This window comes from Mastigoproctus giganteus, chromosome 5 (assembly GCF_048544385.1).
Source record: "Mastigoproctus giganteus isolate SK-2022 chromosome 5, ASM4854438v1, whole genome shotgun sequence".
In the NCBI taxonomy this organism is placed as follows: Eukaryota; Metazoa; Arthropoda; class Arachnida; order Uropygi; family Thelyphonidae; genus Mastigoproctus; species Mastigoproctus giganteus.
The window spans coordinates 225,948,771-225,968,684 of NC_143579.1; the positions used below are offsets into that span (position 1 = coordinate 225,948,771).

A 19,914-nucleotide genomic window follows, 5' to 3' on the forward strand; every position below is an offset into this window, starting at 1 on the left:
ATGTTTTGTTCAGTATTGCACTTAATAAAATTTTCGAATATTTTCAATTTTACTTTTACATGCAACAAGATATCGAAAATGTAACACACTAAAGAAATCTAACTTTGAATTTTTTTGAATATGGCCCTGTACAGGAAATGTTTGGACACCACTGCAGACCAGCGCGACTGGAGCGAGGGGTGTTGGGGGTTTCAGGGACGGATGGCAGTCATCATGGAATAGTTAGGTATATGGGATGTGTTAGAGTAACAAGGAATAGGCACAGGAGCATGTATGCTTGCATGTATACCAATGCTAGAAGTATAGTAAATAAATTTGATGAATTTGAAGTGTTGGTCAAGACATCAAAGGCGGATATTGTTGGGATAATAGAGACGTGGTGTCACAAAGATATAAGGAATGCAGAACTGGAATTTGGGGAGTACAATGTGTACTGAAAGGATAGACAGGACAGAAAGGGAGGAGGTGTTATGCTGTTAATTAAGAAAAACATAAAATCAAAAGAAGTGCATCCAGTTGATATAGATGGACAGTGCACTGTTGAGTCAGTTTGGTGTGACATAAGCACTGCAAAAGCAAAAATAAGAGTAGGAGTGTGTTATAGGCCTAATGACTCGAATGAGTACAATGAACAATTGTACAGAGAAATAGAGTGGGCCAGTAAATCAGAATGTCTTATAATGGGGGATTTTAACTTCCCAGATATTGACTGGAACTTGTGGGTTGGTCACTCACACACTAGTCAGACTTTTGTGGATTTATTGGATGATTGTTTTCTGCAGCAGCATGCTCGAGAGGCAACCAGAGAAAGTAACACTCTTGATCTGGTTATCAGCAGTGATCATTCGTGTATTAAGAATTTGCAGATAAAGGAACCACTAGGTGGCAGTGATCACAGTGTGCTGAAGTGGGATTTACTCAAAGAGGTAACTACCGTCAGGGGTAAAGGAAAGGGTTTTTGCTTCCATAAAGGGGAGTACAGTGGTCTCAGACAGTTTTTAAATTCTGTACAGTGGGATCGACTGACGATGTTACAAACAGTAAATTCAAAGTGGGAAGCATTCAAGGAATTAATCGTGGAAGCTACTAGACTTTTCATACCGATGAAGAAATATTGTTCAAGGTTTAGGCCTAAATGGTTATCAAATGAACTAATGAGACTCGTGACAGAGAAGAAAAATGCATGGGATGCATATAAATTATCAGGCGACGCAGAAGCCTGTAGCAGATATAAGCTAGTCTGTAATCAGGTCACAAAGGAGGTTCGGCAGGCAAAGGCGGATTACGAGAAATCTTTGGCAAAAGATGCTAAGAAAAACAGCAAGGATTTCTTTACTTATATAAACTCTAAAAGGAAGGGGCTGAATATGATTGGTCCACTTGACATCGATGGTTCGACTGTTGATGATCCTGCTCAGATAGCAAACAAACTGAATGAGTATTTTGCATCTACATTCACACGTGAGGAATCATTACAGTTTGAAAATGGAAGAAGGTTATCAAATTGTAGCAGTGTGCTTAATGATTTTGTAATAACTGAGAGCAAAGTGGAGGAGAAATTGTTGAAGTTAAACATAAGAAAGGCACCTGGGGCGGATGGGATCTATCCAGTTATATTAAAGGAGGCGGCAAAGCAACTAAGCAAACCCTTAGCCATAATTATGAGAGCATCCTTGGATTCAGGGGAGGTTCCCACGGACTGGAGATGTGCAAATGTATCCCCAATTCACAAAGGAGGTGGGCGCCTCCGTAGCCAGGTGGGAAGGAGCAGCAGTGCGTAGCACACGCTTCTTGATTAGACCGGGGTTCGAGCCCGTCACCACCAAATACGGAGGATGCGGAAAGGTCATTCAGGGAATGACCACCGCATATCCCGGAGCAATATGGCCTTAGTTGCTAATGCTCCTAAAAACCAAATAACAACAACAAAGGAGGTTCGAAGGGTGACACGAATAATTACAGACCAGTTAGTTTAACTTCTGTTCCGGGTAAAATAATGGAGTCACTGGTTAAAGATGCATTGCAGGATCATCTAGACAAGACTGCAGCAATAATTCAGACACAGCATGGGTTTGTTAAGGGAAAGTCTTGTCTGACAAATTTGATTGGTTATTATGATGTGGTCACAAAGGAACTGGATGCAAAAAATAATTTTGATATCATATACTTGGATTTCAGGAAAGCTTTTGACACTGTTGCGCATGGAAGACTACTGTACAAATTGGAGCAGAATGGTATTAAGGGTAAGTTGCTACAATGGATAAAAGGATGGTTAAGTGGGAGAAGACAGAGGGTGGTAATCAATGGGTGCTGCTCTTCGTGGACTAATGTTATTAGTGGAGTCCCACAGGGTTCGGTGTTGGGGCCACTGTTGTTTTGTATATTTATCAATGATATTGATGAAGGTATATCAGGCTTAATGTCGAAGTTTGCAGATGACACGAAGGTTGGCAGGGTTGTTAATGGCAGTGTGCTATTGCAACAGGATCTAGATAATTTGGGCAGATGGGCTAAGAAGCGGCAACTGAAGTTTAACCTTGACAAATGCAAAGTACTGCATATGGGTAGAAGTAACCCCAGAGAAACGTACCAACTGTGTGGTACTACACTTAAGGTGGTAGAAAATGAAAAAGACCTGGGAGTAATTGTGCAGTCAGATATGAAGTTTTCTGAGCAATGTAGACAGGCTGCTAGGGCAGGTCATGGGGTTTTGTCAATGATATATAGGAATTTTGCTAGCAGGGAAAAGGAGGTGATTGTCCCTCTGTATAAGGCAATGGTCAGACCACGCCTTGAGTACTGCGTACAGGTCTGGAGGCCTCATTTTAGGAAGGATGTAGATTTGCTTGAGCGTGTACAGAGAAGAGCAACACGATTGGTGAGGGGAATGAAGGGATCCTCTTACCAAGAGAGGCTTAAGTTCTGCAAATTGCAGTGGCTGGAGACTAGGCACCTGCGCGGTGATCTGATTGAGGTCTATAAGGCCTTGAATGGGTTGAGCACGCTGAATTCTGATGGGATCCTCCCACTTGTTCAGAATACGAACCTACGGGGACATAAGTTCAAATTAAGAAAGGATAGATATAGAATAGATGTGCGGAAATTTGCCTTTAGCCAGCGGGTGGTTAATTGCTGGAACAAACTTCCATCTGTCGTTGTGGAAGTTGATAGGTTAAATAAATTTAAGGAGGAACTGGACAGGCATTTGGAGGGTATGGTGTGATTTTTTTTTTTTTTTTTTTTGGCTGATGCTGCATAAGCTCCTACACTTGCTTTCTTGCATCAAGTGCCACTACTACTACTACTTCTCCATATGTGGGACGGGTGGTCGGATAGTTTTTACCAGGTACCACTAAGTTGTAGAATAGTAATCCCTTCAGCTCTCTTAATTTGTGCAGCAGCACTAATTGCCCGAAGGCCAGAAATGCGAACAGGGTGTACTGAGTTAAATCCCTCCTAATCCGTTCGCTATATGAAAATTTTCTCGCTCAACAGAAACTATTTTAAATGTAACTTCCAAGGGGAATTCAAAATAATTAAACAGAGGTCCGACTGAGTAATTTAGAATTATGAAAATGGTTATACAGTTTTATGTAGAAAATATCTTAACAATAGACAGTGAAAAATGTAAATTTAGTTAAATAATTTTAAGCTTATTTGAATAGTAGATAAACATGTGAAAAAAGTTTACGGAATATTACAAATTTCAAAGTGCATTGTATCCAAATGTCACACGTTACTGTTAATAAAGGTGCCGGTACGCTGTACCGTTGCGTACCGTCACAAAAAAAAAAAAAAGCACTGATGATACTAAATATTGGATAATGGTTATGAAGCTGAAGTGTTGCTAGAATTTTCAGGTGAAAAAAATGACAAAAACCTTATTTCTTTATGACACTTACCTTTCTGAATCATCATACTGGACTGCAAATGGGAAAAATAAAGTGGACTTAAAATAATGAAGAATGCAGCAGACTAAAAATGCTGAAGTTATTAATTTAGGAAAGTTTAATAATTTATAATAAGAACCTTAAAAGAGAGGTGCACTAAGTTTTTTGGTTTGCTGGCTAAAATATTTGAATTAAACATCAACAGTTGAAACTGAAGTTTTCAGTAGAACTATCATCTGTTAATGTGAACTGAATTACTACCCAAGTAATTTTGAACCAGTTCCATGTACCTGATGCAGAAATTAATGTCTGTTGAGTGATGACAATACATACAACATAGATAGAATGATGCAAGATGTGACTCCACCCCTATGCACACCATCTGTGAAAAGCACAACGAATTTATAACAGTAATAACTATGTCCTTATTTAACACTACAATTGCAGCTCTTAAGTCTGGTTCATCTGCACCGAGTACACATGCTGAAAGTAGATGTCCTGTAGGCCGACCTTTCACTAAGTATGGTTCCTGTATGCAGGCTATATCAATATTCTCTCTGCTGCACACTAGTCTAACTTCATCAGTCACCGATCTTGATCTCTGAGCATTAATCTGTAGTATACGTAGGTTACCATCCCCGTGGTAATGTATGGTGCACCAATTTGGTTTGAGCGTGTAAGTGGAAAAGTATTTACTAGAAAGCTCAGTTCCATTCAAAGAGTAATGCTCCTTATGTTCTGCAAGGCATGCAGAACTGTGTCGACCCCAGCTTTGCAGGTTGTGACTGGAAAATTGTAATGCAGTATGGTGTATGCCGAATTACCTAGAGTTCTCTGAAATCGTGGAGGCTTGAGTCTGCTACATCCACTCCAGCTCCTTGCGCTGGAATTTCTGCTCTCGGCAACTCCAGGCTTTCCAACAACAGACTACGAACAGATGCAGCTCTTTCCAATGAAGTTTGGACTTTGTCTGAAATTTAATTATATGTATATTTATTTTTATGTAATTTGTTTATATCAGTCTTTTTTAGTCGTGGCAGGTTTTTTCTCTCCTGGGCCAACAGGAGAGGGAGTAAATTATGTGTAGCTGACAGCAGGGGTTGCCAGGGGCCGCTTTAAGTAATAAATATCAATGTTAATGTGAACGGTAAAGTTCACATTAACAGATGATAGTATGCTGTACCAAAACTATAACAAGAATTTCTGTGATTGATGAAAGAAAATTATTACAAAAGAACCCATAAAGTTTTATTTCAAATGTGATCACTCACTCATTTTTATATTATAAATTAAAAGAAGTAATAAAATTATTGCTACCTCTATAAAACCAATATGGTCTATTAGACTGTTTTCTTTAATTCTTTTGATAAAAGCATAGCCAGCACCATTATCAGTTATAGTAAGTCCTAAGGCATCATCAGTCTTTGAAATTTCCACTTCTTTTGGCTGTCCTTTCCTGTGTACAAATATAAAGTCTTCAAGTCCTATCTGGCCACCTAATAATTTTGTCATGTCTGGTTTGTGGGTATTTAGGGTGCAAAATAAGATCTGAAAATAAAAAAATAATATACTTATTTTAAATATTAAGACCTAATAATACATTAAATCTTGTATGTTAGACTTTATACAATTTTCAAAATAAGGTATAATGCACTACATATCTGAAATCTTTGTTTGCTGACTGAAAATTGCCGTTAATATTTTTGAAATAAAGCATTCTTCCTTGAAAACTTCTGAAAGACTATCGTTACCATATGTTAAAATTTCCTGGACATGTTCCTGTTTTTTGGCTTTGTGAAAATATTCAGATGAGATTTTTAAATGTTGTCCAAAATTTAATTTACGTGTTAAAAGCATCTGATAATGGGAATGAATTTAGACACGATGAGGTCCCAAAATAAAACTATGGCAATAAAGTTTCTGGACTGGTGCAATAAAAAAAACACAAAGTAAAGGAGCTCAAAAATGGTTTTATTTTAATTCAAAGTAATCACCACCTGACCAAATGCACTTATTACACTGTTCTAAAGGTTTCTGAAAAGAGTTAGTAAAAATATCCAATGACATGATGTTTAGTTTGGCAGTTACATTTTTCTTGATGTTCTCAACATTCTGAAATCTCTTTCCTTTGAAGGCAGTTTTCACCCTGGTAGAGAGAAAGAAGTCTGCTGGTGCGAGATCAGAAGACTAGGGTGTGTAATTGATCTGTACAATACCATGTTTCTTCAGAATGTCAAGGTCAACAAGTGCGAAATGAATGAGGGCATTGTGTAACAAGAACCAGCTACCTTTCTTTCGAAATTGTAGCCTCACCTGGGAAATGCACTACAATAGTCTGAAGCATCCATATGTAGAACTCAGCATTGACTTTTTCCCCTTCAAGTACAATTCCTTGTGAATCACATCAGTCATTAAAAAATATGGTCAGCACCATCTTGATATTGGACTTCTCAAAACTTTTTGGGGCCTTGATTTTGAAGTCCACTGTGTGCTCTGATGATTTGTCTTTGTGTTGTACTGAAACACCCAACACTTATCTCCAGTGACTTGACTAGATTGTCTTGACAATCCTAATTTCCTCAACTGTGTTGTCACTGGAGATGAATGTTGGGTGTTTCAGTACAACACAGAGACAAAGCATCAGAGCACATAGTAGACTTCAAAATAATCAAGGCCCAAAAAGTTTTGTTGAAAAGTCCAATATCAAGATATTGAATGGTATTACCACTGGATGAGTGTCATCCTAAATTCCTGGATGAAGTCTTTGCACAATGACACTCTCTGTTGCTTCTGCTCACTGATTGGCTATGTGGCACAAATCTTGCACAGATCTTCATGCAGAATTTAATGAATCATCTCTTTATTCATATCCAACTATGAATATTCGTTCTATGAAGATCAAACAATGATCTCTTAGCACAATTTACTGTAATTTTGCAAATGGGTCCTCATTTTGAGAGGTTGACGGATACCCACTTCTTGGGTCGTTGCAAACATCCTCACATCCATCTTTGATCCACTCATATCATTCAAACACACTAGTACAACTTAATGTTTCATCACCATAAACAATTTTTAATATATTTCTGTTGCAGATTTTCCCAGTTTAAAGCAAAATTTGATATTTGTTTTTTGCTCCTTTTTATTCTATTTTGTTAACCACATATTCACCAACAACTTAAGAAAAATTTTTATTTCTTAGTTAAACTGGTTACTTGCAACCTGTCAGCCTACTGGATTATCTCTGTTGGAGAAAGCTTGAACTACAACATACTACTTCTGTTCTTCTTTAAACTCATCGAACCTGTCCACATATGGGGTGTGGCAATAAAGTACCTGGACTGCGCTTCAATGACCATTTATATCTTAAATAGTCATTGAAAATGACAACAGCACCAGTCCAGGAACTTTATTGCCACATCTCACATATAATTACAAACATTTATACTGAAGAAAGGAAAAACAAGCCCCTCCACCCACCTCAAGAGTGTGATGCCCAAGCAATGACTTATGCCTAAATCTGGTCCTGTCTTGATAGTCAAACTTTTTTAAGCTTAACATATACAATGGTATTTATTATTATGAGTCTGGATGGGGCATGCTAGTCAAAAATTTTGCTTTCTGACTTCATATTTATTTATAAATTCATAACTAAACACTAACCATGATAATAAAGATGTTTAATAAATTAAACTATATAAACACTGCCTTGGATTAAATACATTTATAAAAAAAAGTCTTGGTTTTGTCCAGATTTTGAATTCTCCCATCTTAGAACTAAGATTTGAAATATGGCAGCTCTAAAAAAAAAAAAAAAGACTGCCACTGTCATTTTGCCTAGTGAGCAAGTGTACAAAATGTAGAGTATGCAACAATTCTTTCCAGAATTTGTAAGAAATTAGTATTCAAATATATACATTTAATTATGATAACATATCCACTGTATTTTACTAATTTAAAATTATTTTTAATACTGTGAAACTTTTGATTTTATTATGCCATTAATTTTATATCTTTCATTATTTATACACATGTTTATGTTTTTATTGGTCCTGATGAAAATCCCCTAAGACCAATGTTACATTTTCTTTGAAATTATGTTTATGCAAGATACAAAACTGACTAACATCTGACTCATTGCTACTGTAGGCATATAATCCTTAGTTATTCCCTGTTATATACTAGTCTGCATGGTTAATGACTTCAAGTCATTAACTTGTTTTTACACTCTCAAATAATAACAGTGGTACTGATGAAGTAATACAGTAAACAGAACCCAGAAAGGCATTGCTTCAATGGAGCACAAATAATGATGACTTAGGAAAGAAATTAAGCACTTCAACACATGCTACACTCTGAAAATGTGCTATCCTACATTTTTGAGGAACAATAAAATACACTGAATAAATTAAATATGGAATACAGTACATGACAGACAGACATATTTAAGGTTCAAAGTAAGTAAACATGTTTAAAATCAAATTATCTTTATTTATTGGCCTGCCAGCAGCTATGCAAAATCATATACAAGATATCGCCAATTTTATAACACATTTTGCTTTATCCAAAAGAGATTTCTTGAATCTTCGATACAAAAACCGACACAAAAAAAATTATCTTGAAAAGCATTGCAAGTTACTTAGTTCTAGAGTGAACAGAATAGTTTTCCAATGAAATTCAGAGCGAAAAGATGTCAATTTTATTCCCCACTTTCTTTTTATTCTATTTTGTTAACCACATATTCACCAACAACTTAAGAAAAATTTTATTTCTTAGTTAAAACATACAAAATAAAGCTTAACTTAAATGAGAATATTGAAAATGTTAAAACAGTGTATGCAATCCTGCACATTTTTTACACAGCCACAACCTTTTGGTATTACCATTAGAATGGCTAAATAGTGCAAGGAAAATTCCTGATCATGTATATTTTCCTCATTGCCAAAAGTGACTATTCAATTTTTCATTGAATGTTACAAAACTCTGCCTTGACTATCTTGGCAGGTAATTTATTCTAAATGTCTATAATGCATTGCACAAAAGGTAAGCTTCATGGGATCACCCCTTCTGTTATTCCAAGGATTTAAATCTGTGCTTCTTTCCAGACCCCAGTTTTTGACTTTCCTACCAGTGTGGCATTGTAAATAAACTTCGCAGAAATGCTCCTCATGTTCAAAGTTTTCATTAAAATTGAAGCAGGATCTAAAAGAAATACAAGTTTCTTCAGTGATTTCACAAACAGTTAATCTTGTTGTTTTTTTATGAAATTTTACAGTTGAGACATGATTTAATTATATGTTGAAGTTGAGGGCTGTCGAGATCACAGATCACCTTTGACAAGCCTATTCTCTTTGAACCTATGATGCCAGTCAAAAACTTGTGTATAGCCCTGCTGAGTCTGTCCCCACATGTTATTTTAAGGTCAAATGTTCTATTTACAGTTTTTCTGATTTTAAAGCAAAATTTAACTCGCACACTTAGTGCAGTCTGTATATCCCCTCCAGGCTAGCAGTTTTCTGACATGCCTAACACTGCCTCAATAGCATAAGTGAATATTCTTGCATCCCGTTTATTTAAGTGTATCTCATCTCTGTAAAACATCTCCTCTTAACAAACACAGAACACACTGAGAAAAATTCTACCCCATGACCCTTGCACAGTCTCTCCAAGGCTGCTGAATTGATGAACAAAGCTCTCATGTACTCCCTCATATGTCTGGGCAGAAATGCAGACACTAAAATTTAATCCTCAACTTGCAACTTTTTTTCAAATTTGTCCTGTACTTATTAAATAAATCCTCAGATCTTCTATTGATAGTATCGTTAGTACCAATGTCACCTTAAAAGATAAATTTTCTATAATGTCAATAAATTTAGTCTCTGGTAGACTGGACCTATTCCACCTGCCCTTTTTGCACAACATATTTCCCTGACAATAGTCACTGACTATAACTACCTCCTGTGGGACCAGAGATCTCTGCTGTGGTGGAATGTTGTGTTATCTGATGCCCAAACATGGGCTCTATCTAGCATTGAGCTAGGTAACCAAGTGCTTGACGAGTCCCTCTCTTTTATTCCTTCAATGGCATCAACCTTTGTGTAATCCCATCGGAACACTGAATTTGCACTTAAATTTCTCATGCTCTTTACAATGAAGACTGTATTGAAAAGAAAAAAAATTATACTCAATACAAAATAAAATTTATAGTAACTACTTAAATTCAGCATTTTACAATCCAGATATTAAGATTGTCTTTAAGAATCCATGCTAAAAAGAGTGACATTTCTTTAAGTTGCTTGTAGGGCCATCTTGTGCCATAATCTGTTTTTGCAGGGAGCAGAAATTTACACAGATGACGCAATAGTTTTAATTCTCACAGCTGAGTAAAGTTGTCTTTACGCTGAGTTGTTATTATGATCATAAGCTATATGGTGCAATGAAGCCCAAGGCTTTTGCAACAAAAAAAAAAAAATCCTGAGTTACCCAGAGAGAGAAGGGAATCACCAAGAAAGAGAAGAATGATGATATCCAGCTCAGGACCCTGGGTGTGCCAAGCCCATACTCACCCGATATCAGCCCCCTGATATTGCACTACTTTTAAATATATGCCCTCTCCAAAAGGTAAATTGTCTATTTGTTTAAAAACACTGTTTTGAAGTCTGTTTTAGGACTAACTGGTCTGTCATCAGATAGGTAACCTCAAGTGACAACATTCAGACACAACTGAGTTGATGATAGGCAGTATACAAAAATCAGTTTTCAAAGTTGTAACATAGCTAAGGCTATCTGTTGAAAAAATGCAATACTAGGCAACTCATTATAAAGGCTAGTTTGTTCTATTGTGAGAAATAAAGCCATTGCACTTTCCATACAGTCAATAAATTGTGCTGGCCACAAAAACAGATAAAAGTGCAAGAGAGCCAATATAAATGTTTACAGATGCAAATGAGTTTAGTTGTTTGTGCTTAATATATATTGAAATATGCTCTCTAAAACTGCTCAACCATTTCTTGGTATACTAAAATATTCACCAAAATCTGAACAACTTTAAAATTCAGCACCTCAATTTAAAGAGGTCAGATGCCGAACACTGGAACCACAGTATTGATAAAATACTATAGTGGAGAGAAATTCTACAGGCAGTTGGAGGTCATTCATTACCTGCTCTCTTTCTCATTTCATATGCCTTATGTAGCATCAGCCCAAAAAAAAAAATTTTGCACATCCATTCCCTCTAAAAGTTTGTCCAGTTCCTCCTTGAATTTATTTAAAGCTATCAACTCCCACAACAACAGATGAAAGTTTGTTCCAGCAATTAACCACCAGCTGGCTAAAAGCAAATTTCTGCACATCTGTTCTACAACTGTCTTTCCTCAATTTGAATTTATGCCCCCTCAGGTTTGTAATCTGAGCATGCAGAAGAATCTGGCGTGCTCAACCCATTCAAGGCCTTACACAACTCAATCAGATCACCTTGCAGGTGCCTAGTCTCAAGCTGCTGCAATTTTCAGAACTTAAGTCTTTCTTGGTAAGAAGACCCCTTCATTCCCCTCACCAATCTTGCAGTCCTTCCCTGTACTCGTTCTAGCAACTCTACATCTTTCCTAAAATGAGGCCTCCATACCTGTATGCAGACATGGTCTGACCATTGCCTTATACAAAAGGGATAATCACCTTTTCCCTACTAGCAAAATTCCTTTATATCACTGACAATACCCCATGACCTGCTCTGGCAGCCTGCATTGCTCAGAAAACTTCATATCTGACTGCACAATTATTACCAGATGTTTTTTTTTTTTAATTTTCTACCACCCTAACTAGTACCACACAGTTGGTACATTCTCTTGGGTTATACTGAAGTTTAGCATGCAAAGTACTGCATGTACTTTGCAGGTAGAAATAACCCCAGAGAAATGTACCAACTGTGTGTGCTACGCTCATGTATTGCAGGATTCTCACTTCTCAGCCCACCTGCCCAAATTTTATAGATCCTGTTGCAGTAGCACACTGCCATTACTAACCCTGCCAACCTTTGTATCATCTGCAAACTTCAACATTAAGCCTTCATCAATATCACTGATATTGATGAAGCCCAACACTGAACACTAGGGTACTCCACTAATAACATTAGCCCACAGAGAGCAATGTCCATTGATTACCACTCTGTCTTCTCCCACTCAACCACCCTTATATCCAGTGTAGCAACTTACCCTTAATACAATGCTGCTCCAATGGGTACAGTAGTCTTCCATGCACAACAGTGTCAAAAGCTTTCCTGAAATCTGAGTATATATCAAAATTATTTTTTGAATCCAGTTCCTTTGTAACCACATCATAGTGTCCAATCAAATTTGTCAAATAAGACTTTCCCTTAACAAATCCATGATGAAGATATCGACAATAAAAGTTAAATATGTACTTTGTAACCATAAGGAAATAACATATTTTGGCACAAAAAAAATAATAATAAAATAAATAAGACCAATCCAATGAGTGACTTGTTTGATAACCAATTTCATGCTTTACTTGTAATAAAATCAAGGCATGTGCATTAATTATCTATAGATTGATATTCTTAAATACTACTGCAGAACTCCACTTCTAGAAAAACTCCTGCAACTTATTTTGTTATACAAAATCCTGCAAGATTATGTATAATAAAATAACTAAATAAATAAAATATTAAAAATAGCAAGGGCTTTCTTAATATAAGAGTAGTAAGACACCAGTAACCTACCAGCCTTTGGGCTATATACTTTATCAATAAATAAAATGTTTAAAAAGTTATTATTCGGCGCTAGATGGCGATTATAACATGGTGATTGATCTCGCAGCTGGAAAATTTCAACACAGTTTGTTTGGCTATTTTATTTTTCACTGGTATAGATCCAGATGGCACTAGCAGTGTTTTTATGTTTGCGGAAATGTGCATTTATTTATCTGTAAGGGGTCAAGGTCAGCGCAATAGACCAACGGAGGTAATGTCGAAGCAATCAAAAGCTTGTTACTAGTTTTCCCTACCTTCATGGAAAGTACAGTATATACTTCTCGTGAAAACGTTGCCAACACCTGCAATAAAGACAATGCTTGGTTACAAAAGTGTTAGCTCTAATTTTTTTTTTTTTTTATTCTTGGTTTCAAAAGTGTTAGCTTTTTTTTTTTTTTTATCCGCTTGGCAGATTTACTTTCAGACGCAATCGAAACAATAAAAATACTCTGATATCCCATGGTGCAATTCATCTTTCAAGTGGAGGAATTCTAGTGGAAAATGTGCTAGAAAGCAAGATAAATCAGGATATATTTCGAAACTGGAAAAGTTACAGTTTCTTCGCGCATACAAAGTTCGTTCATGGAGTGTGAAATTTGTGAGCTTATCAAGGACACTTTAAAGTATTCTCAGTGTCTCATCCATGACGCGTTTCAAGTCTTCAAATCTACCGAATAATATAACGAAATGCCCTCTTAATCCGTTTACAAGCTGTTTTTCTAAAGGCACTAATCCTGATGTTTTAAAGGGGGAAGACGGTATTGTTTGTTGCTATTTACCAGTGAGCTTTCCAAGCTTTCGCCTGTTTCCTGGTGTGAACTGTGCGGAAATTACAGTGGCCGGTTAAGATAAAATGAACGAAAATTGTTCCAGCGGTACTTTTTTGTGAATGTGAGTGCCTGTAATTGGCATGCAGTTTCAAATGTGCTAGTTACCAGTACACTGCACCAGGCCCACAGAAGTAGGGATGTAGTCTCTAAATTGCATTGCATTGCTTTTTTTTTTTTTTTTTTTCTTACAAAACGAATAAATAACCGAATGACCAGGCCTGGTATAAGGCCTAAATTCACGCTTCGTTTTCATTATTATATGTTATTAGAATACCCGTGGCGAATATTTCGCTGAAACTGTTATAAAATAACAAATTTTTACTGCAATAAAATCTATTGCAATGGAATCAGGTCAAAAGCTTCTTTAGTCTTTCAGTTATTTAAGTTACGTTTCAACACAGTTTGTTTGGCTATTTCAGAAAAGATTTAGAATAGTCACCAATACAATGTGGCAACTGTACTGTTCTGCGTTTTAAATCCTCCCCCCCCCCCCCGTAACTGATATACAGTGGGTTCATAAGAAAGGAAACCATTTTGAAACTATTGCAAATTATTTAAAAGAATAACACTTTTTTTTTTTGTTTCACTATAATTTGAACATAAAGTATTATGAACCTCAACAACGAAAGCGAGGATAAAAATTGTATGAAAATGCAGAAAATTCACGCTGGTTCAAGAAGTTTTTTTGGACATAAACCACCCACAATGAAAATCATAAAGTAAAAATTGTGAAGAAGTTTGAAGTGGAAAACTGCAAAATCTACCAAATCTTGGTAGACTTGTATCTCACGGACATCTGCTAATTTGGAACTTGTAAGAGACGATAATGAAAGAAGTCAAAAAAAAAAAAAAAAAAATAGAAAATTTTTTCAATTGCAACTTAAAATACATAAAACAGCTTAAATAGATCAAAGAAATTTAAGCTGCTACAAAGTCGAAATGAGGACGACCGAGATAGAACACTGGAAGCTGCCGAACTGTTTTTGGCTATGAGTATTACAAATCAAGATATTGACAGTATTTTGTGGACTGATAACACCTCATTTAAACTAAATGGAACTTAATTGCCATAAATGTTTATTTCTCTCTCAACAACTCCCAATTTATTATTTATAAGGATTGAAATGTTCCTGACTTGACAATCTCGGCAACAATTTGAACAACAAGCGTCCTCGGACCTTTTTTTTCTTGGAGGGAAACGAGACAAAAAAGCTACCTGTCTTAGGTAGCTGAAAGACAAAAATCATTCCATTAATGCAGTCTAAAATCAATCTTCACGTTGCTTTTTTTATGCAGGATGGAGCAGTACTGTAAATTGGATTTTCGTCCGCGAATTCTTAGATAAAAAACAAGCGATGGAAAGGACAGCGGGGTTCCTTTGAATGGTCACCATGCTCTACGGATTTAACACTGTGATTACTTGTGGAGATTCTTGAAATAATAATCACAATAGGCATTTAGTAATAAGTACTGGTCTTTGCTGGAGCTTCAGCAGTCACTTGTTAGAAAATTTGAGAACATTTAATTTACGAATGACCAAAATGGATTCCATATTGAGGAAATGTACATTTTAAAATAAAATGTTGCCTTTCTGTTGTGCTAGCATTAATTATATATATTTAAAATAGTGTTGTATTTACACTCAAGTGATCTTATCGATCACCCTGTTCAAATAAACAAGCTTTCTATTATTGTAGTGAAGTCCTTTAACAAAATGTTTTTCATGAATATTTTACTGTGAAGAGTGTCGTCGAAGGCGAATATTTCATTATAATAGGCATCCTGGAATGCAATTCTGAGTATATCCAATAGAAATTGATCTACCACCTTGAAGAGTAAGCTATTCATGCTTAATGCTTACGTAAGCTATTCATACTTATAAAAACTCGGGCAGCGACCGCATCGCTTCATTCCCGTTTTTTGGCTTGCTCAGTGGGATTGCCACATCTCCAGTACTCAGGATGGCAAGTCATCGTCGTTTAGATCGGTGCTGCTCAAACTATCTGTGGTGAAGGACCAGTTTCTTTTATTTCAAATCCGTCGCGGACTGGTAACGAACGAATTGTCAGGGACTGGCAATGTCCGCGACCAATTTCCAATTCGTCGCGAACGTTACCACAACGAGTTATCTAGCTCTAACAGTAAGATGAAACCCTATGATGTCCTGTCATCACCAGTCTCTTGAAGTTGCTGTGACCACAAGTGAAAAGCATTTTCAATCGGACTATGTTAAGAAGGCTCCATTCAAGTGGACTTTACTCAAGGAAGCCAGCGGTCTGTAGCCCATTAACCTAAAACCACCGCAGAGCTCGACGAAACTGATGCCATGAACATGTGACTTGGAACCCTGACAAATAGGGTACAGTTCTGTTGTCTTATGAATCCCGTTTTAGCCTACAAACAGATTCTAGACGTTATTTCATCTGGAGACAACGAGGAATGCGTTATCATCCCTCCAACATCAGAGAAGGAGACAATTATGATGGAGGAGTGTTCTCCTGTGAGCCAGAATAATGATTAACGGATGCATCCCTCCACGTTTTTGATAGTTTCCGAGAACAGATCCTCGAACCCTATGTGTGACTTTTAAGGGGTGCAGTTGGCCCAGATTTTCTTTTCGTGCACGACAATCCCACTGCAGAGGGGTCAAATGTGGAGGAATATCTTAAACTCATCAGTCACTTGGTCTGCACTGGTGGCAGAAGGATTTATTGCCACAGAAGCTTACAGACGCCCTTACATTGAGCATGGTTCACCGCTGTCAGGCCTGTTTAGCCGCTGGAGGGAATCATGCGTCATTGGTGATGTCATGTGACTACATTTCAATAGTTTTTATCGACTTCTGTAATGTGACCTTTTCGGTAATTCTTATACCACCCCCATAAAATGTGCATACTGTCCGAAGTTTCTCGCTTCGCCCCATTTCACTGTTATTCATCATACAAAATTTGTCCCGCTTCATCGTAAGCTGCACGAATTACACATTTTCTACGCGTTCCGTTAATTTTGTTGAGCAGTGTAAATTCTTTTCAAATTACATAAAAAACTATTTTTTTTAATTCAAATTTTTTACACTTGCACATTTGAAATGTTAAAAAAAAGAAGTATAATAACTGGCATCATCTACTCTATCCATGAATTATCTAACGAAAATATTTTCGTTGCTCATTTCTGCAGCGCTTCTTTTCAGCCAAGGAGCTCCTAACCCATGGCAATCTTTCTCCATGTGTCCTCAAAAGTTCATAGTGTAATTGACAGTGAAGTGAGCTAGTCAGTCCAGTGATCTGACGGGTAAGATTTTGTGTGTGGGAAATATTTAATTTTAAAATTTTCAAAGATCATAAGAAATTACATTGAATGGCCACTTCATTAGGTACATCTGCCCTTTTCGTGAAATGGTGGGCTCCTTCAGTTATCGCGTGTTAGTACCATGTCATAAATCAGGGGGACAGTTACATAAGGATGTTTGAAAAGATAGAATTCAGTGTGAAAATTGGCAGGACGAAAGACTTAATATGTGGCTGAAAATTCACGACAGACGCATCGATGAGTATCTCGGAAACAGCAACCCTGCTGCAATTTCCGAACTGCTCATATCGACAAGTCTGGCAAGATTTTCACATACGATTGTGCCTCGGGTGTATCGAGATGGATACAATTAATAAACATTCAGCCAAAGGCAATACCGTTTGAAACAGGTCGTCGACGAGAGCGGCAAGACACGATTTGTGTAGGGTAAAAGAAAAGCGAGGGCCAGTCAAATGACATTTTAGTACAAAAGTGATAACCAAAGAAGCATTTCAGAATGTACAACTCGTCGCTCCTTGCCACAGATGGAGTATCGCGGCCGACAACACAACGGGGTTTCACTCCTAGAAGCACAAAACAAAAAAAGTGCAGTTACAGTGTCGGCTCCACAACACAATGCTGCACAGTGGATGATTGGGAAAAACGTTCCTGGTCTAACGAATACGGTTCTCCCACCAGCGTGAAACAGTTTCCGCTGATGAGGAGGGGGACAGATTATGTCAAAAACAGCACGGGTGTGGGCCCATCCTGTCAGGTGTCAACAGTGCATGGTGGTGGAGCTTGGGATTGGTGTGAGGAGTGTTTTCATAGTGCATATTGGGCCACCTTGATAACATGAAGCAACATTTGGATGTCACAGGTTATTTAAAAATGGTTTCCAACTTGGCACATCTCCTTATGGCTGCACTGTATCCACCTGGAATGGATTCTTCCAACAGGGTAATGTGCAATGTCAGACCAGAATTGGTTCCAGTAACGTGAGAAGATTCAGCCTACTACAGTGGCCTCCCCAGAATCTAGGTCTAAATCCAGTTGGGCGCTTGTGAGATGAGATGGAACGAGTTCTTCAGGGCAGAGATCAGCAACATGTAATCTGTAGAAACTGTGGGAAGAAATTGTGAATGTCGGAGGAGGGGAAGATATGTATATAGAACACATAGATCACAAACACCTAGTATAATGGTTTGGGGGAAGCATGGATATGAAAACAACTATTGTTTTTGTGGAGGGTAGTATACCAGCCTATTATTATATTTAAAATGTTATATAACCCCAGTGGTCATGCCAAGGATGGGCATTATCCATATTTTGGCGAATATAGGTAATGCCCACCCGCATACCGCCAAATTACCATATCAGCTCTTCAAGACATGTAATGGTGGACATTTTAAGAATATCATTCGCATAGCATCGCAGGTTTTTAGTTCTTGTTTCCAACATTGGATCACTCTTTCGCACTCTCATGAGTGAAAGTTCGAAATTCATGAGAGTGCGAAAGAGTGATCCAATGTTGGAAACAAGAACTAAAAACCTGCGATGCTATGCGAATGATATTCTTAAAATGTCCACCATATTTCTTGGTATTTTAAACCAACTAATAAAGACGAACCACTTGTGCACATTCCTATGATCAGGCCATCAATTGCCACCAATGCAATAAAAATCCGCATTTACTACATGTAAGGCAGCCTCTAACATAAATTGCTAAGAACTGAGGGACAGTGTCCGATTCAGTTAGTTTGAGGGTCTGGGGCGCATATTTTAGATACCCTAAAAATAAGCTCACTTTTTCTCTTTTTCAGTGAACTCAACTAACAATGAATGTATTACTTTTCATGCAACTGAAATTACCAAGAATATTTCTTAATATTCTTCTCAAAAACAGGAGGAGGAAATTTACAAAATTGTAAAAAATAATACAGCATATTGTACACAAATACTATGAGTAAAAACTGAATTCGGCGTTCCTTCAGCCAATTTTTTGTAAGGGGGAGGGACATTGTTACGACTACTCAGTGCATTACAGCGGCACAACTTAGTTATATCCAGACGTATTCCGTGTCGCAACTCAAATGTTGTCAGAAAACACTGGAAAATGCCAAGTCACGTGTCTAATTGTGTTGTGTACAATAGAACAGCTGAATGGATCACGTTTCACAGTTCATAAACACGTTTCTCGTGAAGAAGGTAAAGGAAAACTATTTCGATTAGCTTGTGAAATAAAAACGGCAGGTGTAAATACTCAAGCGCGTCAAAATTGCAGGGGAAATCAGGAGTAACCTTTTTTTTTTTTTTTTTTTTTTTCAGAAAAAACAAAATTTTACTTTAATCAGGACCGATAATAAAATTAAATAACTTTACGAAGTGAATTACAGAAGTATAATTTAAACTACTGTTCAATACTGTTGTAAACAAATGGTAAATTTCACTGGGGGACTAGTTCCTTTCCTCCTCTCCTCCCCACTACCGATTTCCTTCAATCAGAACTGGTAAACACACCAATGCTTAAACGAACTTTTTTGAAATCTAGATTTCTATAATGACCACTCTTATACCACGTGATATGACGATATTTCATATCACGGTAAATTACATTTACCGTATTTGTCGGCGTATAAGATGCTTTTTTTTTTACTTATAAATACCTTTAAAAATTGCCCTTCGTCTTAGAAGCCGAAAGTGGCAATACAGCACATGCGCAAAACCGAGAGTTAACGAATAGCTAATTACTATACGTTATACACTTTTCAGTAATTACCAGGCCGTTGTTGGAGTAATAAGTGAATTCCAGTCATTTATACATTTAAGCCCTAATCAATGGCAGGCGCATCAAGAGGGCAAAATTATACTGTTGGATTTAAGCTAAAAGTAGTACAATATGCCAAAGAACAGGGAAACAGAGCACCAGAACGAAATTTAAGACCATCGCCTACTGAGAAGATGATTCGTCAGAGAATCATCTTCTCAGTAGGAGAAGATGATTCTCTGGAAGCAGGAAGTTTTATTGCAAGAAGCTGATAAAACAAAGCACAAGCTTCGTAAAATTCCACCTAAATGGCCAAATTTGGAAGAAAATTTGTGTAGTTGGATAATGGAACTTGTATAGTTGGACAATAAG

At 37.1% G+C, this 19,914-nt stretch overlaps 1 protein-coding gene across 4 annotated transcripts in view; it reads right to left on the reverse strand.

Annotated features, from left to right (window-relative positions):
• kermit (PDZ domain-containing protein GIPC-like protein kermit) overlaps positions 1-19,914 on the reverse strand; it is a 168,550-nt gene that overhangs the window by 15,957 nt on the left and 132,679 nt on the right. For all 4 annotated transcript variants that reach the window (XM_090373764.1, XM_090373762.1, XM_090373760.1 and 1 more), the window contains one exon: positions 5,208-5,438. In XM_090373764.1, the coding sequence (XP_090229890.1) occupies positions 5,208-5,402 (195 nt within the window). In that variant the 5' untranslated portion in view covers positions 5,403-5,438. The remainder of the gene's footprint in view (positions 1-5,207; positions 5,439-19,914) is intronic.